At 40.7% G+C, this 27,810-nt stretch overlaps 1 protein-coding gene across 12 annotated transcripts in view; it reads left to right on the forward strand.

The window, feature by feature from the left end:
- The window catches only part of RYR2 (ryanodine receptor 2), a 567,150-nt gene that overhangs the window by 520,881 nt on the left and 18,459 nt on the right, over nt 1–27,810 (forward strand). For all 12 annotated transcript variants that reach the window (XM_074316777.1, XM_074316766.1, XM_074316767.1 and 9 more), the window contains 11 exons: nt 1,069–1,197; nt 5,924–6,028; nt 8,247–8,328; nt 10,249–11,546; nt 12,352–12,416; nt 14,054–14,201; nt 16,999–17,085; nt 17,649–17,867; nt 19,276–19,406; nt 20,705–20,747; nt 24,348–24,481. In XM_074316777.1, the coding sequence (XP_074172878.1) occupies nt 1,069–1,197; nt 5,924–6,028; nt 8,247–8,328; nt 10,249–11,546; nt 12,352–12,416; nt 14,054–14,201; nt 16,999–17,085; nt 17,649–17,867; nt 19,276–19,406; nt 20,705–20,747; nt 24,348–24,481 (2,441 nt within the window). The remainder of the gene's footprint in view (nt 1–1,068; nt 1,198–5,923; nt 6,029–8,246; nt 8,329–10,248; nt 11,547–12,351; nt 12,417–14,053; nt 14,202–16,998; nt 17,086–17,648; nt 17,868–19,275; nt 19,407–20,704; nt 20,748–24,347; nt 24,482–27,810) is intronic.

Raw genomic sequence — 27,810 nt, forward strand, 5'->3', positions numbered from 1 at the left:
TGAAACATTCTCAGGAATGGGAAATAAAGGCTTTCAAACTACATACCATATACTTAAATTTAATAGTCTCAGGTCAGTTCTCTTCAGCCGTCCTAATATATTTGAATAAATTTTAAAATTTAGCTTAACACTCAATCGGTTAGAAATTTCTCTGATATTGTAGTAATCTTTTCCGTGTTAATAACGCTAAATCTAATGAGAATCCTATGTAACTTTTAGCCTTCATTTTATTTATTAGAGAAGCCAGGTGCCATACTTTAAAAAATTTCACAAACTTTTAGTTTTTCCCTTAATCTTTGAGTATGTAAAAGCACACCACCTTTTCACTTAAAGCCTAATGGGGAAACAAGTCATTTTTGAAGCAAATATATCAAGAAGCATTACTGATTGTGATGTTTTTATGTGATTTTTTTAAAAAAATCATGTTTCAAAGCCCAAATGTACTTTACACACAATAATATAATAAATTGTATTATTCATTATGCTGACTAAAATTCCTTCAGAATGTTAGTGTTGAAAACATCCTGTCTGGAAAGATTGATCTTATTTAGATATTTGTTTACAGTTGTCAGTATTTATACGTAGTCCAGCCAGATTCCTCAGGGGCCATTACATAAGCCCCAGCATCCTAGAGTTCTCACCCAGGAAATGTTAGAGGCTTTGTTGGAAAAGTAGGAGGCCAGACATCTATAACCCAAAAAATACTGTTCTGTGATTTGTTTAATATCTGTGCTCACATAGTGAACATGTGACTACTCAGTGGATAAATATGTACTAATCTTACGAATCCTTATGTTTGTGGAGTTCAAGGTCATCAGACATAGAAAGTCATTTTTAGAGCTAGGTTTCCTGCTACTTACCTTCTCTCCAGTTGATTATTTATATCTAAGGAGGACATTACCATCTGGCATATTTCGGAAAATCACTGGGAATTGTATTTACTTCACAGATATTTTTGTTTGCTTCCAAATCTGTTATTTAAAATGATTTCCTGTTACAGAGTCCAAAACTGGGCAGGTCAGTAATAGCTCCAGAATGTGCCTTAATCCTACCATCTCTCTTTCACAGGAGTCAATCAGTGATTTCTATTGGTATTACTCTGGGAAAGACGTCATTGATGAACAAGGACAGAGGAATTTCTCCAAAGCAATTCAAGTAGCAAAACAAGTCTTTAACACCCTCACAGAGTATATTCAGGTAAATCTTTAAACTTTCCTGATATTTGAAGAAAGACTCAACTGGTTAGCATAGCATTCCATGGAAAAATGCAATATGCCTAAAATATTCTCCTGCCATTGTCCCCAGTTCCAGTTGACCCTGGCCATAGATCCTTAGCCAGAGATGACAATAAAAAAATTAGGCTGAGGTGTGAATTTATTCAGAATGAGCTTCTTTATCCTTTGGCCGATTGACGTGTCACTCACTTCTTGGAGGCATGAACTGTGGTATTGGCTCTGGCACCTCCAGGCCTGGTATCCACGTCAACACTCAGCGAGTGTGAGGAAGGAAGGGGGGCAGGAAAGGCAGGACGTGACACCCTCTTTAGAGCGTTGCAATAGAAGTGAGGGAGAAGTTCCGCATTAAGAAAGAGACGAGTATTTAAAACCTTCTCTCTGTGTGTAATTACATAATTACATAATATAATCATGTCTAATATAGTTAAAATTCCAAATACTATAAAGAATCTACCTTTTTTTAAACATTGATTTGTTTTGTATTCTTAATAGGCTAAACTTGTCTTAACCTGCAGATTTTGAAAAGATGTAAAATTCTGGGTATTTTTTTCAACCATCAAAGCGTTGCTATCTCCTAGAAGTCCAGTGTGTCCTCTTTCCTTTGTACCTTCTGTCTCCACGGACAGAATCGTGAACGCTGTGTTTGAGATGTGCTATATAGGAAGAAGGAATATATAGTTTGCTTCCTTCGACCACACATCACATCATCTTAGAGGGGGGAAAGTTACGTAAAAATAACAGATTGTGTCCTTAGAGCTGGCATATTTACAGGTTGTTTGAGTGGATAAAGGACTCGTGACTGAGGGAGGTGAAGGCAGTGGCGGTGGACAGCTTGTCCCTGCCCCCTCCAGGCTCATTCCGTGCTCTGTGTCCCTACTTGGGAAGAATCTCGCTTTTTCTACTCTCTCCCTGGGCAGGGAAAAAATATCTTTATTTCTGCATTTCAAAATAGAAAAGCCACACTTGATAATTCTAATAATTTTCTTTAAATCAAATAAAAGCGAATTTTGAGTCAGTTTCAGCCCACTCATATTCCTATTTCCTTATCTTCCCTGGCTTCCATTATTGCCTTGATATTCTCATCCACGTCTAGAAACATGTTATTCACACTGAATGTGAACTGGCCTGATTAAATAAGATTAACCGATGACATGAGCAAGCCTGAGCTTTTTACAGAAACAGTTAGGAAAATGGTTTCTATATGACAAATGAAACTTAAATGCCATTTCAACCTAGAGTGGGCCTTTCTTGGTTCTTAAAATAAATCAGATTCCTGAATTTACATAAAAGTGGAAGCATGCCTTAACCTCTCACTATGTACAAAATTCTTCATTGTAACTTGTTTGTATGAACATTCAAAGGATAACAGGACTTATTAAGGGACAGCATGGCTTATTGTTGCTTGTTCAGTTTTTAACTTCTCATTACTCTTTGTTTATATGATATACTTTTATATAAATTAATCATTTCTGAAACATATATTTTAATAAAAACTTACTTTGGAATAATTTTAGATATGCAGAACAGTTACAAAGTGCTTCCATATGCAATTCACCTGGCTTTCCCTAATACTGATATTTCATGTAACCATGATGCATTTGTCAAAACTAAGAAATTAATATCAGCACAATTCTATAAACTAAATTAGAGACCTTATTCTGATTTGACCGGTTTCTTCATTAATGTCCTTTTTCTGTCCCAGGAGCAAGGCCAGGTCACCACATCATGTTTAGTGAAATATGTTTTGAAGAAGCTTGCCTTAGCACCATAGTTACAGGTTGTTACTGATACTCTGGACAAAAGCTCGTCAGTTTCATGCTTATTTTGGACTGCCTTAAAGATGACAGCACTGCATATTGCTTTTGATTCAAATTCTTGCTAATGTAGATAATTATGTAATGGGGAAATCCAAAACCATCCAAACAAAGGTGTTACCTGTAAGATTCCATTACAGTTTTAATAATGGGGGAAGGAGAATTGCTTTTGAATAAGAGGCCATTGTGTTGTCAGAGTTCCTAGAGTAAGGCCACGGGATAACTGGTGAGAAAACAAGGAAGTTTTATTTGTTGTTGCCACAGTCTGAAAGTAAGGCCCACCTGCCTTCTGGCGGTTGCAAAGGTATACACTGGCACCACACAGGTCACGAGAAATAGGAGTGTGAGGTGGTGGGAAAGGCTGGTGTTCCGTTCAGATTAGTGAGCTGTTCTCAGCAGTGCATGGCCTAAGGTTGGGCAGGTCCTGGGAAGGACATTCTGTATGCTTCAGGTTTAGGAGGACTGGTGGGGGCTTTGGCCTTGGGTTTGCAACTTTGTTGCATGTTGCAGAGACAACTCTTGGTCAAGTTTTGGTTGCAGAAGGACTTAGACTTTAAAGTACTTTAACTTTTAATTAAGTACTTAAATACCACATGAAGAAAATACTTCCTGACTTGAAGAAAAGTCACATTTATTTTCCTTGAAATGGCATACTAGTGGCCCCCTGATGGCCTCCTGCACTTGCACCCCACCAATGTTCTTACCATGGAACACACCACCAGCCTGGACTTGAAAAACAGGGAGATCCTGAAGATCTGTTGCTTTGAAACCAGTCATTGTAACAGCCAGATGGGGCTAAAGTTTGCTGTAAAATTACGACAGCCTGGTACATTGGATGGGCTGAGTAACCTGATTCCTTCCCACCAGTGTCTCTTCAGACTTGCTTTGTGGACCATTTCTTTCCCAATCTTTGAATGGATCTGTGCACTGGCTACCCTCAGATAAATACAATTCTTTCAGTCACTTCGTCACAGAGTAGTCTCATTTCAGTGACAGTACAGTGGCATAATCACTTAACTCCGATCCACCTTAAAACCTCCCCTTACCCTTGAACCTGCCTTCATGCTGGAAAGGCCTCAGGGATGAGGATGGAGGGCTGAGGGCTCGGAGTAAAATATGGGCTTCTCTCCTGTCTCCCCACAGGGTTCCGCTGTCCTCCTTTCCAGCCTGTCAGTCTCAGGATTCCTCAGGGCAGGAACTGGGGGTGGGAGAAGAATCAGGGAGGGAAGGTCTCCTTCCAGGGCACCTGCAAGTCAGGCTGTCACCCTGGATCTGCCCTCTGGGGTGGCCTGTTGAAACCCTATTACCCATAGTGCCTGGAAATGCCTCTTTTCCCATCCAGTTTTAAATTATTCCACAGACTGCATCTGGTGGTTCCCTCTGCCTTGGAGTCACATAACCCTTTCAGACTGTCTTGTCAGGCAATATTGGAACAGAGTAGTTCCATCCTGAGAAGCCCACATAAAAAAACAAACAAACAAACAAACAAACAACTTTTTCTTTTTTTGTCACTCTCTGTCTTTCACATTTTTAGTGCATGTGCTGCCGAAGCGAGCACTTTTAACATTTTTTAATGCCAAACCTTATACTCCAACTTCAGGAGACAGAAGCCAGGCACTCCGAGGGTCCTCATGTTGCCTTCTCTCTCCTTGGTGTTAAGGGCTGGAGAAGCAGCCCCTCTCCTCTCCCACTGCAGCAGGGATGGAGGTGGCGGTGCCTGCCAGGAGAGCACTCTCCAGCGTCTCCCCTTTTCAACTTCAACCCGTCTGTATCCTCAGGGTGGAAGACCTATTGAGTCCCCCTTCCTTGAGTACTGAGTCCACATCTTGCTTATGGAATACAGAGGCTCTTGGCACGTACTGTCTTTTGTTCTCAGGACATCGATAGAAGCTGAGGCAGGACAAAGGTCCATTTCAGTATCCCATCAGTATCTTCAGTGCGGTCGTCTCTTCCGGTCACTGTTTCTAGAGTCAAATCCTAAAAACCTCTCCCTAACTTAAACTCATTATGAGTCGCTTGTATAAAGGAATGAATGAATTGGAAGTTAAGAGCTATGTTGTATATGTGGTTTTTCTTTTGAAATAAGATACCTGTTATTTATTTTCCTGGTTGATGGGTGGGTGTGTGTTTGCAAAACTTAGAGATTGTATAATTTTTCCTCAGAAAGTAAATATAGAAATTGTCTCCATGGAAACATTCTACCTGCTACAACACACACTCTCTAGTGCCACATGAAGATCACTTCTGAAGTGCAAGCTTAGAGAGCAAAGTTAGGTTCTGATTACCTCCGATCTTGGGTTCATAAAGTTAATGACTGATTAGTAATATTTTAAAATCTCAGTGGTTGTATGATTGGTAAAACACTTGTATAACTAAGAAAGCATTAAGAGTACTTTTTCTCTCTGATGGATGCTTAATCCTGGTTACTATTTAGCAATAGGAAGTATTGCTCTCTCATTTTAAGCAGAATCCCAGATTCTTTTCTCACAAGATAGTAAGGGCTGATTGATTTGACTTAACAGCCAAAACAATTGGATCTTACCCTTCTCCTCTAAATAGGAGAAAATAAAGGCAGACAAAAACGAAATCATTCATCATTCTTTTTTGTCCATGTTTTATTATTCACACAGAAACAGAACACGAAAATCTGTTGAAAAATTGTTTTCAGGATTTATTATATTAAACATTTCATAGATGAAAATGCTTATCTTCTAAGGGTACTACACCATTATCATCACTGTGTATCTTTCATTTGGGGTTCCATCTTTTCAGATGACATGTTGGTGATAACCTATGTTAAGTGAGTGCCTATTACTGTGAGGTTGATTTGGCAGTGACGGTTCGGGAATGATGCTGTTGGTCTGTTTCCTGCAGGGCCCCTGCACTGGGAACCAGCAGAGCCTGGCCCACAGCCGGCTCTGGGATGCAGTGGTCGGCTTCCTCCACGTCTTTGCCCACATGCAAATGAAGTTGTCTCAGGTAAATCAGCTACCTCCTACTAGCATCCTGAATGACAGATGGGACACCATAGTCACTGGCAGATCAAACACGCTCTCCTTCGTTAGAATATTGTCGTTCTCAGATGACCTCTTTATATATCTCTTACTCTACATTAGAAAGCACTTTCTTAAGTAAAAGAATTGATGCAAGCTGGGAATAAGTGGGAGCCATTATTCAAAACTGAGAACAAGAGATATTAAGGAATTGAATATATGGAGAAATAAAAGAGTGTAGTCCCCGAGCACTGAACATTTCACAAGCCTTCATAGACCCACTTCTGGATGATTATTCTCCCTACAGATTACTGGGAAAGGCTTTTGATCTGCTACCAGCCCCCTGTTGAAGGTGGAGGGTTTATTTATAGGGTGGAAACAAATAGCTTTTCTCTGCAGATGGCTTGTACCCACTAACAGAAAATTTAGCTTCATGAAAGTCAAAGAGAAAAAAGTAGCTATAAGGATAAGCCAGTACAAAATAGATGTCCCCCCATGTTTTAATGTTAATTGGGGCGTGCATATTGAAAATATCAGCATGTTTTTCTCATCACTGTATCTATTTCATTTGAAGCTAAGAGATGCATGAATAGAAAAATTATTCATATAAATCTTGAGTAAACATGTCCCTTTGAAGGGGTGACTTGTGCTGGATGCCCTGAGATCTGACATATCTGTCATGGTGTGGGTACTTGCCAGATATCAGGTGGAGGAAAGCGTGCTAGATTTAAAGTGAGAAGATTTTTCACCCCTCGATCCTATGAGTATGGGCCCGCTCTCTCTCCTCCCTTAGTCTCCTTTCCTCCCATAACCTGAGGATGCTTACACCTGTCCCCGGCCTAACACAGGAGCATGACAACAAAGATAATCAAAGCCAGACACTGGTTAAAGTGGTCAGGGCAGATTTTAATTGGTAGAACTATTGCGGGAGGGAAGAGAGTCCAGTGTGATTTGTACAGAGTTGACTGGGTGCTTTAAAGGGAGACTGAGGGGCTAGGGAGGGAGTGAACCGGACCTCAGTAGAGTCAGAAGTGAAAAATTACCAAGGTGTGGTCAGTGTGAATGCGATGAGTCCAGCTGGCAGGTACCAGTCAGTTTCCTACCCTCCCACAGAGATGGGGGGACAGAGGCCCTGTCCTCAGGTGTTGGCTGGAACAAACAGTACATTTTTTGGCGGCCTTGAGTTTTCTTAGGTATTCTAGTGGGGGCCAGGGTCATCCCAGGGATGTGGCTTTGAAACTATGTGAGTGCTCGTTCTAGGCTTTGTAGACCAAGGGTGAGGCCTAGTTGAGAAGAGGGCACAGAGGAGCCTGGCTAGAGTTTGGTCAAGGAGAGAATCTTTGTCACTGTCTAGTTATTGATGACTTCAGCCAAATAAGAAAATGTCACGATGCTTTCATCTAATCACTAATGACATTTTAGTAAGTAAAGGAAACCAATGTGAACGAAGAGAGTTCTCTTTCTGATGTACCCGCATCCCTGTATTAACATCTGGTGCTACCTCACAACTTGCAATTCGTAGACTTGGTCAAGGTAACAACTCTTTATAAAGAAAAAGTCCCATGTTTCCAGCAATGTAGAAATGTAGCTTCGTGTGTTGCAAAATCCAGATGAATAAAATGATACCTGGTATAATTAAAATATATATATTTTTCATGGTGAAAAATTAAAATCAAACCAAAACAAAACCCCCAGACAATTTTAACCAGAGAAATATAAGAGATTGTAATAAAAATGGTAAAGAAGATACACTGTACACATTTTGGATTATATTTCTGTAGCAGAAGTCTCTGCCTGTTCTTTACAGGATACATTAATTTTTACAAAATAGATAGCATCTTTGTGTAGTAAGTTAGAAAGAAGCAAAGACAAGTACTGTACAGACTTTTCCAGTGACAGAAAGATATCCACGTGCAGAGTCACCTGAGTCCTGCGGGGCGGGCCCTGGGGAACATGTCGATGCCCTGTCCCTCTGCGCTCCTTACACTGGCTCGTGTCCCTGCACACACTGAACATGAGTTGGAATCGGTCGTACATGTGCTTTAGTCCTGAGATGTATATTTTGAATAAGCTACACGCCTGCATTTGGCCTTTCTTTCGTTCTGTCCCTCTGCGTTTACTGTTCGTGGGGCACTCATGAGACGTGCATGTTCGGGCTGCCTCGTTTTCCCATGATCTCACATGCAATTTGTTAATATTTTCAGGATTCCAGTCAAATTGAGCTATTAAAAGAACTAATGGATCTTCAGAAGGACATGGTGGTCATGTTGCTGTCCATGTTAGAAGGTAGTTTTGACGTATATGTTTACATTGTCCACATTCAACTTCCCTTTATTCTTTTTTGAAGGGATAATATGTCAGCATCCTGCAAAGACTGAAGTAGTCACAGTGAGATGTAACAGATGCTTGGGTGTATTGGTGACTTTGTGACTCTTGAGTTAGTTTTTTAAAAAAAGAGAGATCCTGCGTATCTCAGCTTACATGTCTATGGAATGAAACCACAGTACTTCATAGTAATGCCCCAAAGAGAAGACTCTCCAGAAAGATTATATATAAAGTTTCATTCATTTGTGAGTAATCAGTAGGGATTACAGACATTTGGATAAACTCCAACCCTGTGAATTGCTGCTCTGAGCTTTTCTCATTGTAACCCCTGTGTGTGGCAGTGTTATCCTGCCTCCACACGCCCCTCCAGTTTTTATTCTCTCTTCTATTTCCACTTCTTTTTCTGTTATTACATTGCTCTTCTGCATCTGGCAGTAAGCATAGTGGTTGAGCGCTTGGTTCCCACATCCGCGGCTAACACACGTGACCAGTGGATAAATCTCACCTCCATTGTTCAGTTTCCTCCGTGAAATGGAGATAATGATAAACTGACATGAACATTCTGTGAACTCTTGTGAATATGACCACAGCAACCAAACAACGTTCCCCATTATGTAACCTATCCTTTCTTCTTAAACCTTCCTGATTTTTCCTTCCTAGTTCCCCCTGCATTGTGAAACTGCACTTTGATTAACTCAGTCAGGAGTCTTGCCCTGTGCAGGAACTTCAGAGACATACCATTTGCTTAAAACCCTTCAGTAGCAGCCACTTCATACCCTCTGAGCACGATGGGGTCCTTTCACTATGACCTCATTTCAAATTTCAGTCTGAAAAACAACCATAAGAAAAGCAGCAGCAGCAGCCATAGCCATAACAACTTAAAATTAACCTCTTGTAATGTCCCGGCTCCTGGTTTAAGCGGCTCCTGGTTTAAGTACTTATTTCATCCTAATATCAGGTTCAGAAGTTTGATAGTATCATTATTACTGCTTTGCAAATGAGAAGACTGGGGTGCAGAGAGGTGGCGAGCCCTTCCAGGGTGCCCAGGGGTAGATGGCGGGGCCTGGATTGCAGCCCACCGTGCGGCTCCTGAGCCCACACTCCGAACCACAGTGGTCACTGCTTCACAGGTGGACGCAGCAGGACTCTCGCCATGTGTCCTTCTTCTGTGTCAGTCTGTATGTTGCATAGCATGCTCTGTGCAAAGAGTGAAAGCATTCTGCGACTGTAATTTAACATGCTATCGAATTTTCTCAAGCTTATCAGTAATCTGCCATTTTCCAACTATAAACCTTCTGGACCATGAAGAAAAATGCAGGGCAGTGCTTTACATTTTAAATCAGAAAGAGCATATAACTTGCTCTTGGGGAATCTTTTTACCCTCACTAACCATGTCACAATGGGTACATTCATTTAGCCTTGCTAATCCTCAGTTTCCTCGATAGTAAAATCAGAATTAATAAAAAGTACCTGCCTTACAGACATGTAAGCATTCAATCAGGTGTTGTCTATAAGGAGAGATTTTTCAATCGTGAAAGATTCTGCAAATGCTCATTTTTATTAATAATGAGACTGGATTTCAGGTCAAGCTTTTGGATATACATGTTTGCCCATTTTCTTTTTCCTGAAACATATTGCTTCTTTGATCAATTTAAGGAAGAAAAAAAAGCCAACTTTTGTTCAAATATTGTTTTCTGTGTGTTAGTTTAATTCCTTTGTAAATGTGGTTTTGCATGTGTCTGTGTAATCACAATAATCATTGAACGAGGAGCCACCCTTGACTCAGATGGTGTATAGCGTCTATATTGTTATATTCTCCATAGACATTGCTTTTTATTGATCAGGGGTTCATTTTGATCGGGTGTCATTCTCTCCCACCAGGCAATGTGGTAAATGGAACCATCGGCAAGCAGATGGTTGACATGCTTGTGGAGTCTTCCAACAACGTGGAGATGATTCTCAAATTCTTTGACATGTTCTTAAAACTGAAGGATTTGACCTCTTCTGACACATTTAAGGAATACGACCCCGATGGCAAGGGCGTCATTTCCAAGAGGGAGTTCCACAAAGCGATGGAGAGCCACAAGCACTACACGCAGTCCGAGACCGAGTTCCTTCTGTCCTGCGCCGAGACAGATGAAAACGAAACCCTCGACTATGAGGAGTTTGTCAAGCGGTTCCACGAGCCCGCAAAGGACATTGGCTTCAATGTGGCTGTCCTTCTGACCAACCTTTCGGAGCACATGCCCAACGACACGCGGCTGCAGACGTTCCTGGAGCTGGCGGAGAGCGTGCTCAACTACTTCCAGCCCTTCCTGGGCCGCATCGAGATCATGGGGAGTGCCAAGCGCATCGAGAGGGTGTATTTTGAGATCAGCGAGTCCAGCCGGACACAGTGGGAGAAGCCCCAGGTCAAGGAGTCCAAGAGGCAGTTCATCTTCGACGTGGTCAACGAGGGCGGCGAGAAGGAGAAGATGGAGCTCTTCGTGAACTTCTGCGAGGACACCATATTTGAGATGCAGCTGGCGGCCCAGATCTCCGAGTCGGACTTGAATGAGAGGTCAGCCAACAAAGAGGAGAGTGAGAAGGAGAAGCCGGAAGAGCAGGGCCCGAGAATGGGCTTCTTCTCCATTCTGACCGTCAAGTCGGCCCTGCTGGCTCTCAGGTACAATATCCTGACCCTTATGCGGATGCTCAGCCTGAAGAGCCTGAAGAAGCAGATGAAGAAAGTGAAGAAGATGACAGTGAGGGACATGGTCACAGCTCTCTTTTCCTCCTATTGGAGCGTCATGATGAGCCTCGTGCACTTCGTCACCAGCGTGCTCAGGGGCTTTTCCCGCATCATCTGCAGCCTGCTCCTGGGAGGCAGCCTGGTGGAAGGGGCAAAGAAGATCAAAGTCGCTGAGCTTCTGGCCAACATGCCGGACCCCACGCAGGATGAGGTGAGAGGAGATGGGGAAGAGGGCGAGAGGAAGCCCCTGGAAGCCGCCCTGCCCTCGGAGGATCTCACGGACCTGAAGGACCTGACGGAGGAAAGTGACCTCCTGTCAGACATATTTGGCTTAGATCTGAAGAGAGAAGGAGGACAGTACAAACTCATCCCTCATAACCCAAATGCTGGCCTCAGCGACCTCATGAGCAACCCTGTGCCCACCCCCGAGGTGCAAGAGAAATCTCAGGTAACTTACCACTATGTCCCGCGGCTCTCTGGATGCCACGTGAGCTCAGCATGTGGGCTTCACATCAGCATCCGTGCAGTGGCCGCTGTGTGCTCAACACGTGACTCAAGCTTCCAAGAGAAGTGGAAAAAGCAGAGCTGGCTTTTGGGAGGTTCTTTACAAATTACTGAATTAGCTTAAACTACTAGGTGTAAGCTCAGATACCCACCCTAATGACATTAGTCAATTGAACAACCATTCCATCCGTAAATATTTTATGAGTATTCACCATGTGTCTGACACATGGGGTATCATAGGGAAGTAAGGGAAATATAAGGTGTGGTCATGGCTTTCGGGTTGCCTGAAAGAATTATTCGAAAGAGATAACTAACCTTCGTGGAAAAGCTAGAAAGCTATCAAGTGTTACATCGCACAGACTATAGACAGTAGAGGTTTCACATGTCGAGAGAACGGAAGCATCAGAATGGTTTGGAGTAGCAGTTAGATGAGAGTTAAGACCTGGCACTTAATTGGACTTGAAGGATGAGTAAGATTTGAGTTGAGGAATGAGGTAAAGAAGGGTATTTCTGAAGGGACAGAGAAAGTGGGAGGCAGGCGCTCAGGAAGTCCGCACGTACTGTGCGTGGAGGGTCAGTGCACACAAAGGGAAATGCAGGCCACTAGTGAAAGCCCACCTGGCACGTTATCTCGACATGGGCAGAAGGTCATTTCTAGGTCACAATTCAGCACACGATCACAGGGCTCCCTAAACTCATTCAAAGGTGATGTGTAACCTGCTTTTCCTTTTCCCATTGACTCATCCCAGGAACAAAAGGTGAAAGAGGAAGAAAAGGAAGAAAAAGAAGAAAAATCAGAACCAGAAAAAGCCGAGTAGGTGTAGTTTCTCTATATTTTCCTTGTTTCACTTGTGCTGTCTCTTTAGGGGACAGAATGGAGACTGTCAGGCTACACGATGATGTCTGTCATCTCCGTGGACAGGCTGTAACTGAGGACCTCAGTCCTGGGAGGATAAGTATAGATACCTGCCCGCCCACCTGCCCAGGCTGCCTGTCCAGTCTTCCTCCTGTTCCGTCTGGGTTCTGTTTGTGTTTCTGTCTCAGCAGAAAAGCCCCCACTGCCTTTAAGGGGGGCTCACCACAGACGACTGATGGCTGCAGTTCTGGTTTAAAACCGTGTATGTATTTCTGTCCTTGGAAAGAGGGGAGGAGACCCACATTCTGAATGCCATTGCCAAGGGTCCTTGAGAAGTCCCTCAAAGCTAGTCTTGGGGCCACACGCAGAAAAATTGCTGGAGAGTTTATTAAAAACACACATTCCTGGCCGCCACCACAGAGATGCTGGTTCAGCAGGTCTGGTGTGGCCCCGGAATTGCATTTTCACCAACACTCCTGGAGCACTGTTGTAATGGCAGCAATAAGAAATAAAGAGCTGGATATGGGCAATGAAAATGTGTAACTTCCTCCTAACACTGACTTTCTGTTAATAACTGAAACATACACCTTTCCCCATATTTAAACAATTCTATATGCACATTTTTAAAAAATGGGGAACTCAGAATTTTAAGTGCCTGTAGTGTCACTATTCTCACATAGCAGTTTATTTTCTTCTATTCTGGCATTTTCTTTGGTCTGTTCTCATTGTTTGTTTTTTGCAGTCAGCACTACTCATTGTCACAGGTCTTGCACTGTTGGATCAGTTATAAAAATGGCCATGTAAATGACTGTTATAGTGAGATGTAGACATGTATAACAGGGTTCACAGTTATTTCAATGGCAACTGTTTAATATTAAAAATAACATTACACATGCCTCATATGGGTTGAGGTTAAGTGTGGGTTTTGTGTCTGTGGGTTTTGTGTTTGTGATGACACATATACATAAATATAGTTTCATGAAGGATTGGTACTTTGTACCTAGAGGGATTTTAGGCATCAAATTGTAGTGCTTCTAATTTCATTATTGGCCTCAAAATTAATAATTGACATCCTTTATACATGTGAACAACCAAACACATATGACTCTGATTTTAAGTCCTAATGGCTTGTCAGAATTAAAGATTGAACATTTAAATCATAATTTAAAACTAAAGTATGGTGGAAAATCACGGCAATAAAAAGTCTTCATTGTCACTCTCAGTGAAATGTTTTATTGTACAGTTGGGAGGGAATGTGCTGTATACAGATACAAAGACACTTCCAGCATGATCCATCTGCAGGAGGCTAGGATGAGCAGAAATCTGACCCCTAATTCTAGAATTTTGAATATTATAGTTCACTGGAGAGAGTAATTTTCTTTTTTTCTTTTATTAAATGTATTGGAGTGACATTAGTTAATAAAATTACATAGGTTTCCAGTATGCAATTCTCTAATGCATCCTCTGTATATTGAGAAAGTAGTTGGCAAAAATGGTACTCTGGTTCAAATATTTGTCCATTGCTGTATTTTGGCATGAAACTCATTTGTTCTTTAGTTTCTGGATGACATATATTTATTTGTCTGTGTTCACAGGGGAGAAGATGGGGAAAAAGAAGACAAGACCAAGGACGACAAGGGCAAACAGAGGCTGCGGCCGCTGCACACGCACAGATATGGGGAGCCAGAGCCCCCCGAATCTGCGTTCTGGAAGAAAATCATAGCCTACCAACAGAAGCTCCTAGTAAGCCGTTTTAGAATGAATATTGTGGTGACATATTGTGAGACAATAATAACTCTGGCTCAGTAAATAGTCATTGACCTCCCTGGGGTGACAATCAGGGAACCAAGTCAGACCTGCATGTATGTTTTATTTGCCCATCTCAGTGTGTTTATTATATCTTATAAATGAATGGCGTCAGTTCACTGCTCCTGATGGTCAAACCCGTAACCTCTGCACACATTCCCGTGACCCGAACCCACTGGGTGTAATGAGTGCCAGCATCCAGTGTCTTCCCACAAAGACTCTAGGGCAATCAGCCCATGTATCCTGAAGCCCCACTGTGTGCAGGACACTGTGTGAGGCTCTGCAAGTCATTAAAGCAAAGTCCAGGAGCCTTCAGAGTACAAGGGACTCCTACTGATGGTCCTGAACTGGGCTAACATCCCTGTTTTATTAAAAATCCAGTTATAAAAACATCAGTGAAGGAGCCAACTCTCCCTTGATAATAAGAAGGTCTGTTCCAAATTATTCTTTAAATAGAAATAAGTAAAAAAGAGAAATGAATGAAGAGAGAAAGATAGTTCTTCATGTAATTCTACACATTTTACAGAAATGCTCCCCAAATTAATGAAATACATGTTCATCTTTGGAAAACAAAGAAGTTGTCATTCTCTATCTCTAGTCATGTTCATCCAGGGTGGAATTCTTAAAATTTTTGTTTGAAAGACTTTTTATTTGTATGTGTATAAATATTATGCATAATTTTTAAAGCAGGAAAAATTGGGGAAGTGAGTGTGTAGAATAAACCTACAAGAGGTACTGACCAATAATGTCAGACCTAAAAACTAACAAACAACAACACTCTTTACAATAAAGCCGTATCATAGGCAAAATCATAGTCAGTGTTTTACAGCCTTTGGGAATCAAAAATAGACATTTAGGAAACTCGGTGTACTTTAGAACTTCACCTATAAGGGAAATGGGTTAGACTCAGTAATTAAATATTTTAACTGCATATATATAATATTTTTATATAATTTTTGAACATACGTATATTTAATTAATAGTTTTAACTATTTTCTTAAACACCTATACTTCCCCTGTATTGTTTAGTGCAGAGACACTGAATATAAAGTATGTTCTCGATCACTCTGATAGTCAGTAATTGGGTGTGTTGTGATAGTTGGCATGGCTGCAAGTGTAGATGGACGGCGTGGCCATGAGGCTGCGTGGGTGCCACACACCCTGAAGTAGCCAGTGGGTCCTGGAGAACATGGTGACTCCAGGTGCAAAGCCAGTAAAGACATCTTGTCGTCTCTCTGCCTCGGGGTCACAGGCTCCCGACTCTGCAATGACTTTCGCTGATCACCAGCTTGTATGCACGAGACTGGTCATGGCCACATCAGGCTGCCATGGGCCCTGTGTCCCTAGGTCTTTGTCACCTCCCAGCTCAGACAGCAGGGTAACTAACTCAGCCTCTCTGACGCAGTTCCACCTTCCTGGGTGAACCAATTTGGGAGCGGTAGCCAGTCTTGGTCCAGTAATCTGTGGCAGTAAAGGTGGGGTCATGTGTGGGATGTGACATCACCAAAATGGCATGTGTGCACTGAGAGGGAAATGAGAGCAGTTGTCATTGTGCTAGGACCTTGTGACACTGAAGTCCCTGGCATAGCCACTTGGACACCTTGCAGAGTTCTCCCACTTAATGTTGAAATAAATGCTCGATCTCTCCCAGAGATTTTTCCCTTAAATCCAGTTCTCTAAGTTTCACCATCCACCCCCCAGCTCTATAAATGGCACCAACCATTTACTTGGTTGCTCAGACCCTGAAATCCGTAAGTTATCATGTCTAAGTCCTCTCTTTCTTTCCCACCTCAAATACAATCCAACAATAATTCTTCTCAGCTCTCTCTTCCAAATACATCCAGAGTTTGCCCAGTCTTACCCTCTCCAGGGCGACCCCATCCGAGCCACCACCATTGATGTAACTCCTTCTGCACTTCTATAATAACTTTGTAGCTGGTCCCCTTGCTGCCACGCAGGCCTCCCAACTATTTCCCATACAGAAACTGGAATAATCTTTCCAAATCATAAAGTGATCACATCAAGCCTTGTTCAGATCCTCCTAGAATAAAATAATAATTCCAATTATAATAACGAGAGTCATAACCAGCTTTCCCTCTATTAACTTACCGAATCTTCATAGCAAACTTACGAGAAAGGTTGTCTTATCCACACTTCACAGATGAGAGAAGTGATGCTACGAGGGTGATTAAGTCACTTGTGCCCCTCCCCCAGTGAGGGAGGGGTGACGGCAGCCAGGGTGGCCCCAGAGATCGTAAACGGAACCACTGTGCTGGAAGAGACAACACAGACTTTATCAGAACTGTCCCCACTCACCTCTCTGACCTCAGCCCTTCTCACTCTGCCCTCTTCTCACTGTGCCTCTTTCTTTATCCTCTGACACTTCAATGTCACTCTGAACTCAGCACTTTACCTCTGGGCTCCTTCTCTCACTGTCATACCCTTTGCTCCCCAGTTGTTCACTTCACCTGTGCCCTGTGGCATTCAGGCTTCTGCTCGGATGTCCCCTCCTAAGATAAACCTTCCCTGACCAGCCATCTGAAATGGCACCCCCATTCCCTAGGTCCTAACCCCGTCACTGTTACGTCCACAGCCCCAAGAATAGTGCTTGATGCATAGCACATAGTAGGTGCTCCGGCAGTAGTGTCGGGTAAATGAACGAATCCTGTATTTAAATTGTCTGCCAATTTCAAGTCCCTTGATATAGTGACCTTCTAATTTTTTTCACCTCCAGAACTATTTTGCTCGCAACTTTTACAACATGAGGATGTTAGCCTTGTTTGTCGCATTTGCAATCAATTTCATCCTTCTCTTTTATAAGGTATGTACGTCTTAGTTTTTGAATAAACAGACTGATTTGAGAGTAGAGATTTCACAAATCCACTAGTGAGGCTGTTTAAACTCAGTCTAAAATATATTTGATGAAAGAGAAACCTAATGTTCGGGCACATCTCTGAACGCAAGGCAGCGGCAGATTTGTTCCTCCGCATGCTGAGGACAGCTAAGGACGGCCCCATGAAGCGTGTTTGGTTCGGCCGAGGGTTACCTAAGGTGTTTCTAGCCTAACTGGCTGAATAGCTCACTGGTATTACCTGGGTCACATGCACTTCTTTTGATAATTGAGAAGGCAGCTTAGCCATCTAGTTTTTTCCTGCCCGTGTTGGATCCTCATACCTCCTGGTGAATTAGAAGGCATTTTACAAGTGTGTTCATTACTTGCCATTGGTTTTCAGAGCCATCTTTCCAGCCTTTGCCTCTAGTCTTTCCTCTGTGCAGTGGCTTCACATCGGCTACTTGCAGTTAAGGCTGAGTTTCCGCTGTTTCTTGTTTACATTGCCGTCTTAGAGGAAGTGAACTGACTGCACTTTAAATGGTTTGAATCAGGTCTCCACTTCTTCTGTGGTTGAAGGAAAGGAGCTCCCCGTGCGCAGCTCAGGGGAAAACGCCCAGGTCAGCAGCCTGGATAGTGGCTCGCCCCGCATCCTCGCCGTGCACTACGTGCTGGAGGAGAGCAGCGGCTACATGGAGCCCACGCTGCGGATCCTGGCCGTGCTGCACACCGTCATTTCCTTCTTCTGCATCATCGGCTACTACTGCCTGAAGGTAAGATGGTAGGGGCCCGGGCACCCGTGTGCACGTGCGCGTCCCTGCCTCTGTGCAGGTTGGACGTCTGGGGAAGAAGCGGATTGTGAGATGGAGAGTACATGTCCCAGGAATCAACGCCTGTAGGGGAGCGGGCGGGAGCAGGGTGCAACAGAGGGGACAGTGGGCTGCGTGCAGACACACAGGGCAGCCCTGGCCTGTTTCTGAAGCTGGCGCCCTCGGGGCTGTCCTGGGCTGGGACATTGGAGCATGGCCTTCTGATCTCCATGGTGACCTGGCATGGGCTGTAGGCTGCCCTAGGAAGGGATATGGCCTTGGGCTGTCTTACTGTAGCTTTCGTATATTGGTAATTATTCACATAATGACCAATTTCACCTATAACTTGACCCCGCAGACGTGACCCATTCACTCCGTCTCCTAGCATTGCTCCAGTGTGTTAGGAACTATAGATATATGTCATATCAAACCTAGGGCTCGTTTTGATTGTTCTGTTATTAGGGACTATCTATCGACATCTTGGGTGGAAATGCTTCAGTTTGTCTCATTTCACCCAGAAAACAAGGCAGCAGTTTAATTTGTGAATTTAGCTCAAGAGAGTCTCTGAGTGCCTGGGCTGCCCATTACCTTGCCCACTTCTTCATCTTCTCCTAGCGAGACACCTTGTCACTGTCCCTGCCTCTGCCCGTGAAGCTTCCAGAACTTTTGAAAAAACAGGGCCCAGGGTAAAAAATTGGAATGTAAAGTTTCTTCAGAAACTTTTCAGTCCTTCTTCTCCCCTGGTTTTATGGGAGGGATGTTTTCATATCCTTGCAGACCCTCTGCATCGTTTGAGGGTCTGTGTCTTGTGGAAAGTCTGTCCACATGAAAAGAGAGTCAGTGTGCTCTGGGGACATCTTGGCAAACTGACAAAGAGTTTTGCTGAAGTTGAAATTAAAATTTATTTCAAAATAGCTTGTGGACATGCTGAGCAAGGGGTTATTAAAACATTTCTCAAATAAAACTCTGCATCTTTTAGAAGCATGCATTTTGCTATATTAGTAACATTGCTATATTTTATTGCCTCGATTTCTATTGTAATTATGTGTAGATACATATATAATATGTAAAAGAAAATAATTTTGCATAACCTTTTTAATATTTAAACATGATTTCATTAGTGCAATTACATATGAACCTCTATGTGTTTAAAAACACATGAAGATATATAATATCTATTCTCTTTTGTTATTTCAAAACCTCTAAATGCTTCTTTCTGTCTAAACATAGCCGATTCATTTTCACTCAATTTTTACTTGCCTGAAAGTAACATGGGAAATACTTCTTTCCAGGAACTGTTTTGTAAATATATTGACCACAGGAGATGTCAGTATATCTAAGCAAATTTAAAATGTTTATTTTTCAAACGTAGGTCCCACTGGTTATTTTTAAGCGAGAAAAGGAAGTAGCTCGAAAATTGGAATTCGATGGGCTTTATATTACAGAACAGCCTTCAGAAGATGATATTAAAGGCCAGTGGGATAGACTTGTAATCAACACACAGTGAGTAAAGAATACATAAGACATTTCTGTGCTCACGAATTTCTAGACATGAAATACTTTGCTGGATTTCCTGCATATGTGTCAAGTTTAGCAGAGGTGAATAATGGGTACATATTGTCAGAAGGCTGAGCGCCACCAGCCTTTTCATGGTGGCCATCCATTTTTGCCCTCTGTGTTCTGAATCCCTGAATCACAGAGGGCTTTGAGAACATTCCCACAGCCCTGAGGGAACTTTATCTCCTCACTCAGTGTTCAGGAAAGGGTGCAGCTGGAGGTTTCACCTGACGGGTGGGGTCGTCTCGTCCCAAAGCAGAGAGGAAGCACAGATTATTTATTAAGGAAGGAGTTGGAGCATTAAAAGCAAAGATATTGAATTTCAAACTTTTAATGTATCCAAGTTTTAAGCTGTCAGTTGGTGCTATTAAGTAGCCTAACATAAAATGAGCTAAGGATTATGACACGTAAAATATAAGACAGGAAAAATACTTTTTCAAGACATTCGTTAGTTAGCCTTGTGAGATTAAGACCCAGACTCTTAGCTGCTGTTCCAGGTAGAAATCCATCACAAAGTAGAATTTTCCACCATTAAAAATGTTAGTGATACAATATTTTTTGGAGTAGTTTGCACTTCTCCAGGGTGAAATATCTTCTTTTTATTATGATTAGTTTTGCATATTTTTAAAAAGTTATCATTTCTAATAGGTTTTGAATGTTCAAATGGGGATGCTTTGTTTGTGAATAATAGTAAATATTTACTCGGAATGTTCTGTGTTTTGTTCAGCTGTTAATACTGAATTGAACTAAGTGTGTCCTCTTCAGTGAGCTCTGTTCCAGTTAAGGTGCCAGCGTCACGTTTTGGTTCCATGATCAAAGTTTCCTTGAGGGTAACTGGTAGAATGAGGTGTTTTACTTAATAGGAAAAACAATGACAGATTTTTAGTTTAGTTTTTAAAGACAATTGACAAGTGTATATATTGAGACATTATAAGTAAATAAAATAGTAACAAGATTGCTTATTAATAAATATGCTGATGTTCTCCATGAAAATATTAGCCTTGAGCCTGTTTGTGAGTTACATGTATATATTGATATGCTAATATTTAACATAATATTTTATATGTCCATGATATAGAAAAACTATGGGATAAGATGGGAAAAAAATTCCTTCTAATTTTCATGAATGGAAGAATATATGTTTACATATTATTTTAAGTATTTTGTATATTCTAAATAATATATTGTTATTTATTATTTGTTAAAATGATACTCCTTTACTTCCATGCTTTTATGTCTTTTAGGTCATTTCCCAACAACTACTGGGACAAATTTGTTAAAAGAAAGGTAATACTTCTTAGAAGAAATAAATTCTCTATTTTTCTCCCCTAAAGTGCAATTCAGATTTGAATTTGATGTGGGTCATATGGACTATGAGATATTGGGGTGTGCTTTTTCTGCCTGTTAAATGTCATTTCAAAATGCAGTAGAATTGAATTTGAATTTGAAAACTTACATGTGAGAACTCCATATTCTCAGCTACAAAATACATAGACAAGCTCCATCCACCCTTCCTCTGACTCAGGTGAATAATCAGTGCTCGGTCCAGATATTAGCAAGAGCTGCTGAGAAGTCTCTGAGATTACTTGGGTAACCTGAGCCCAGCCATCGCTGTTAAGACAGCTGAGAAATTCCCAGGGCCCGGACCCTCCTATATACTAAAGAAGTAAAGTTGTTGCCTGGCAACCAAGAACTGAATTTCCTTTATTTTGTATAAACCGTAAAGATCTTGCTTTATGAAGTTTTGTTCTTCTGGTTCATCAGAGGTGGTGGAAAGAACACTGAGTGGGGTTTATCTGTGGATCGTGGTGCAAAGCTCTGTTTTGGAGAGTCACGGGTCATCTCTACTCTTCCTACCACACAGGATTTTAATGTAGATCACTTGTTTGAATGAAAGAATGGGTGTAGCAGTCCCTGCATGGTGTAAAATACGGTATCTTATTCCCTAGCTCCTGCTAACTCCTGGAGCCCCTCTGAGGGTCGGACTGACTCCATCACCCTGTGTGCCATGATGAGTTCTAGCTCCAAGGCACACAGTCTGGAGTGTGGCCACAAAGACTTGTTCAATAAAGTGTTTTTTCCCTTTAATTCCATTTGTTTAGTGCTACTCAGAGGGTGGTTGGCGACTGGCAGCCACAGAGTTTTTGTTACCAATCTGAGGTTGGATAGAAAGCTCACACCAAGGATTTAAATCAAGTACATTATTAAGCACATTGAGTGTTTTTTTTTTTTTTTTTTTTTTTTTAATAGCAAGACTTTCTAGCTGAAATAAGCAGGGTGTTCATTGATTTTTATTTTGGTTCAAGTTTCTATCTCCTTGTGACCTGACATTTTAAGTAGCCTCACACGACTGCATATGAGTTTACCAAAATTAGGCAAAAGCTTTGAAAGAATAATTTTAAATAGATTATTTGACCATTTTATTCTCATTAACAGAAATAAGAAGGAGCTTCTACATTATTAAAGGAAGAGTTTCTCTGAAGGAAACTGTATATTTAGAGTTAAATAAACAGATAGATTGTAATTGCAGTTCAGAATATTTGTGACATTCCTACTGCAGTACCCTGTTTGCTCTCCTGGGAATGGGGGTGAGAATACAATCCATAGAGAAACCCGCCCCCTCTGATCAGACCGGCCCATTTAGTGCTATGAGAATAATGCAAAACAAATTGTTTTAATTAACCTAAATATTCTATATTCAAAGACTTTAAAATTTTATTAAATCTATTGGGATGACATTGGTTAGTAAAATTACATAGGTTTCAAGTGTACATTTGTATAATATATCATCTGTACTCATATATTGCATTGTGTGTTCACCACCCAGAGTCAGTTCTCCTTCCATCACCATATATTTAACCCTCTTTACCCTCTTTTACCATCCCCCTTTCCCCCTTACCCTCTGGTAATCATTAAACTGTTGTCTGTGTCTATGAGTTTTTGTTTGTCTGTTTCATTTGTTACTTTTAGTTTTATATCTCATTATCAGTGAAGTCATATGGTTCTCGACTTTTTCTGACTTATTTCGCTTAGCATGATAATCTCAAGATTCATCCATGTTGTCACAAATGGCAGTATTTCATCTTTTCTTATGACAGAGTAATATTTCATTGTATATACGTCATAGGCTTTTTAAATACCATTGTTCCTTTGTTTTCTTTTTGTTTACCTGATTGTACACATTTATAAAAGGCCATGTTTTTATTTCTGCTCATTCTGTCCGTCTATGTATTTTTCCTTGGTCAACGCTGATCTTTTCCTTTAACTTCCTCCTCCTCCGTTCCCATCATTCTCATTCCTTTTGTTTCTCTGTATTGCTGTTCCTTTTTTCCTGCCCCTCTTCCCTCATTTGTTGCTGATCCTCTCTTTGTTCTTTACTTTTCCCATCCTTTCTAGCTTCACTGTCATGTGGGGCTCTCATGATGTACAAACTTTAGGCCAAGAGCAGCCGTATCACAGAGTCACATGTACTGAGCTCAAGGGTGAGTGGTGAGCCCAGGCTAAGCACTGACCTAAAAACGGGACATATGGGCAAAGCCAGCCAAACATGACAGAAGGAGAGAGGGGCAGGAGCCGCAGGATTGCTAAGATGTGATTCTAATGACAATGCACATGGAATCTACACTAGATAAGAATTAAACTGAGGACCAGAGGATGGTGACAAGGTTCCAGGTTCAGGTGTTACTGAAGAATTTCTAGGCTCAGTATGATACAGGGAGTTTTGAACGGTTGCACTCCAGACCAAGGAAGGGAGTTTTAATTAACCCCCTGTCACTGAACGGCCAGCCCAATGGCATGCGGTGGTCTGTGCAGGTCACTTTTGGGAGTCCAGCACTACCCAAGCTTAGCTGCCTTGGGCATGTTACATTTTAAGACACATTTCTTGATCTGCAGAATAGGATGCTAATAACACAAAATTTACATATTGTGACCATCACGTGAGGGAAAGCATGTCCAAGTTCGTAGCATAATTCCTGGCACAAAGTATGAATTTGGTAGAAGTTTCTATCATTCCATTTTCTTCGACTTCTTTACTTGTTTACTTCAGCCCACCCTCTTCCTTTCACATGCCTTCTTCTCTTTAATTAGAAATCTTCTTCCTCAGCTAGGTATTATTTAAAGTGCAGTAAGTTTGCTTAAATCTGAAGCAGTGTGATCACAGGAGATGAGCCATAAACTAGATTTTTAAGTGAACTTGAATATAAGAGCAATATGAGGTGTGTTAAAAAAATATGGTAAATATATAAATTTAAAAAATGTGTCACAGTAAAAGACACATTGCCATTAATCCCCCTCAAAATACCCCCCTCTCTTTGAACACACTTATCCCATCCTTCTTGCCACTTTCTGAAGCAGTTCTGGAAGTCCTCTTTCATGAGTGTCTTTACTTCCTCCTCCATCATGACAACGCTCTGTGTCACACATCGCTTCTGGTACGGCAATTTCTGTCAAATAAAAACCTTAGTGTATCCTCATCCACCTTATTCACTGGATCTGACACAGTGTGACTTCTGGCTCTTCCCCAAAGTCAAAATGACCATAAAAGAAAAACAGTTTTTATCGATTCAGGACATTGAGGCAGCCACAACAGTGCAACTAAAGACACTGACAAAAGAGGACTTCCAGAACTGCTTCAGACAGTGGCAAGAATGATGGGATAAGTGTGTTTGAAGCGAGGGGGAGAATTTTGAGGGGGATTAATGGCAATGTGTCTTTTACTGGAATACATTTTTCTTATTTAAACACCATATTTTGTGATCACACCTCATATATATTAAGGATAAAATAATCACATGTTTGTACGCACAGACACACATGAGGTTACTTAATGGTTGAGGCCAGTAAAATGGTTGAGGCCAATAAAATGCTATTTTTTCTGCCCCCCAGGTTATGGATAAATATGGAGAGTTCTATGGCCGGGACAGAATCAGTGAGTTACTTGGCATGGACAAAGCCGCTCTGGACTTCAGCGACGCCCGGGAGAAGAAGAAGCCAAAGAAAGACAGCTCCCTGTCGGCCGTGTGAGTGTCACCTGTGCTCTGTCCTGTGGGTCTCGGTTGAAAGGAGAAAACATTAGAACAGCCTGAACTTGCAGGTGCCTCGGTTTCCATTCCTTCAATATCAGGGGAATAGGGAGACGAGAGAAACAGGGTGCACAGAAGGCCTACTGTGACTCCTCTGGGTCTTTTGAGCTGTGGAATGACTGAATTTTTTTTCTATTGATTTTTGGAGGTAACTTTTTCATTATTTACATAAAGCATATATATGTGTGTATATATATATATATACACACACACACATATATATATATATATATACACACACGCGCTCTTTATTTAATTTGCCTTTTCTATCCTTAAATGTCACTTAAGTCAAACATATGCAAAAGTACAATGCATGACTGTTTTCTGGTGCTTTTTGTTTGCAAAGAAGTTAATTTTCTTAAGTTTGAAAAAGGGAACTATGTAGCCCTTTTAATAGAAATATTCAAAGTTCATATCCTTTAATTATGATTATTGGATTTTATTTAACTAGAAAAGACTTTATATGTCAGAAATACGATGCTGCTGTATTGTTATTTGTAAAGTTTATTCCATGTAATGGAATGATATGCTATAACTAAAGAATGTAAACCTATTGAATTGAATTCACCTGAAATTGAATTTCACACACACATGCATACAGACACACACACACACACGTATAATGTGAGTATATATATATATATATATATATATATATATATATATATACACACACACACACACACACACACAAATATATCTTTATAGATATATCTATTTTGTGAATTTAAGCAACTGCAATTCTGGAATAAATTCGCAGTATATATGCTTTTAAATATGTAATTTCTTATTGTAACCACTTAGCAATTTTAGAAGAATCTAATAGTTACCTTCCCTTTATATTACATCAACCTTTCTCATCTGTGTATTTATTGTCTCAGTCAGTTAGGGATCAATGATTGCTTTTGAAAGCATAGATTTCTAAGTTTCTATAAAACAATATTATTTTGTCTTAGATACATATTTTACCTTTAAAAATGCTGAGCACCCAGTTGAAAAGTAGTTACATAAGCAGACATATGACAGAAACTTTCACTTTAGATGCAAAATATTTCTTGGATGCTTTAAGAAAACAAATGTGTACTTAAAGACTGAGTCACTGTGTATAAGATGAAGCAGGTGACAGTCCTCGGGGAACTAAGTCCCGTTTGTTAGGATGTTATCTAAGGACTGTGGTGTGAGTGGGCGGAGCTTCCTACCCATGTGTTCCGGTCCCTGATGAGCAATGCGGAATTAAATAATTGTACTGAATTATGCATTTTCCATGGTCATGTTTGTGACTCTAGAAAATAAGCTTGAAAGAAATCAAAGGAAATTTTAGACTGCTTTTCTACTATGAACAACTAGTTTTAAATTAGTGGAATTTCTTACTGTTTTACATAGTAAATGTTTGCAACTTTGACCCCTAGCAAAGTACCCAGAAATTGTGGGGTTTACTAATACCTTTAAATATGGATAATAAAAGCAGACCCATAAAGATCTTGTAAATGATATACATTAGTAGGAGAAATATTTACATGTATTTAATGCAGTGTCCCTGTATGAGAAAGATCAGGTTTCAAAAGACTATCTGGTTTCTATATGAATATTATCCCAATCTGAACAATTGAATGAGGCAGATTTATGTATCTATTTGTGCATGAATTTATTTATCAATCAAATATATAGGGCTTGGTATGTGCACATTTAAATGGGTGGCCATCTTGCCTCCTGGGAATAGAATGGCTACCAGAAGCCAGAAAGCAGACATGCTTTGTCACTTGTGTCTTCATGGAGTAAGAGGGAAACTCAAATCTCAAAGCTATCTACCAAACTCCTCAGCTTCTGGCTTACAGTTCCCCCCTGAGCCCGACCCTGTGGCCAGGGGAGACCCTGCCCTGATTGGCCCAGGGCAGCTAAGGCCCATCCGGGGGTGTGGTCAGCCCCATCCAAACAGTATCACTGCACTACAGAGAGGATATGCTACTTACTGATGTGGATAGCAAACTCGTCACCCTAATGTATGATAAGCATGGACATAACTAATCGTAAGGCTAATTGTTATTTTAACAAAGCAAGAAACTACCATGGAAATTCAGACTTCCTAATGTAAACCCTTATTGTGTTTTATTAGGTTGGTGCAAAAGTAATTGTGGTTTAAAAGGTTAAAAATAACTGCAAAAACCGCAATTACTTTTGCACCAACCAATAGTTTGCTTTCATGGAAAATAATCATGTTCACTTGCAAATTGCCTGATTATTTGTTTCTTATGATATTTTTCATTTAAATAAAAATTCTTATATTGAAACTCATTGTAAATATCCATGGAACTTTAAAAAAATATATTCTTTAATAATAAAATGAATTGTAGCCCAAAAGCAACTTAACTTTTTTACCAAAAAAAAAAAAAAAAAAAAAAATCCTAGGCTATGGTAAATCAAACCTTAACTGTTTGGGAAAATTCTCCTAAGAAGTCAGCTTTGATTAGCAACTGCTTATCTTAGCACTTATAATTTAAGATTAGCCTAGCTAAAAGAAATGACTAAAGAAGTAATTAAAGACTAAAACAGTAAATCTAGAGAAGGCCTTTTGAAAATAATACTAATATTGTATTATAGTTTATTATATCCTATTCTGTCATATCAATTACCTGGGATATTGGAAAGGCTGACAAAGTTATAATTTCTAGCTCATAAATCAGTGGCAAGTTCTAAAAAAATGAAAATTAAATGGTATGTTTTAATCTACTTGCATTTTAATCTGCAAAGATCATGAATATTTACGTTAAGATTTATTGTGAGATGACATTCTGGGCATTGGCGAGTTCACAGACTAGTGAGAGAGGCAGAAAGACACACATACACCTGGAGCTAAGGAACAGTGTGGGGACAACAGTAAAGGGAGGGGTCTACAAAGTGCTGTGGAGGCAGGGAAAGGATAGATTCCTTCTTGGGTGCAGAAGGTGAGGTTTCTGAAAACAAAAGGAAACAAAAAATGAAAAGGCCCTTTCACTGGCAAAATCAGTAGTTGTAAAATCACTGTGGAAGTTTATGCAAATTTTTATTAGTTGAAGTAAAAATTATTCTGTTGGAATGCAGTCACCAATGTATAATGTAAATTAGTGAGGAAACTGGATGCCCAGATGGTGGTTAATTTAGTACAGTTCCCAGGAATAATTGTCACATTCAAAGTGAGCTGAGCTCATATTTAATGGAGGAGAAGAAAAGTGAAAAAGAAAGGACTTTTCTTAAATAATAGAAGACGAAGGTGATGATGTTTAGTTTGT

This window comes from Rhinolophus sinicus, linkage group LG12 (assembly GCF_036562045.2).
Source record: "Rhinolophus sinicus isolate RSC01 linkage group LG12, ASM3656204v1, whole genome shotgun sequence".
In the NCBI taxonomy this organism is placed as follows: Eukaryota; Metazoa; Chordata; class Mammalia; order Chiroptera; family Rhinolophidae; genus Rhinolophus; species Rhinolophus sinicus.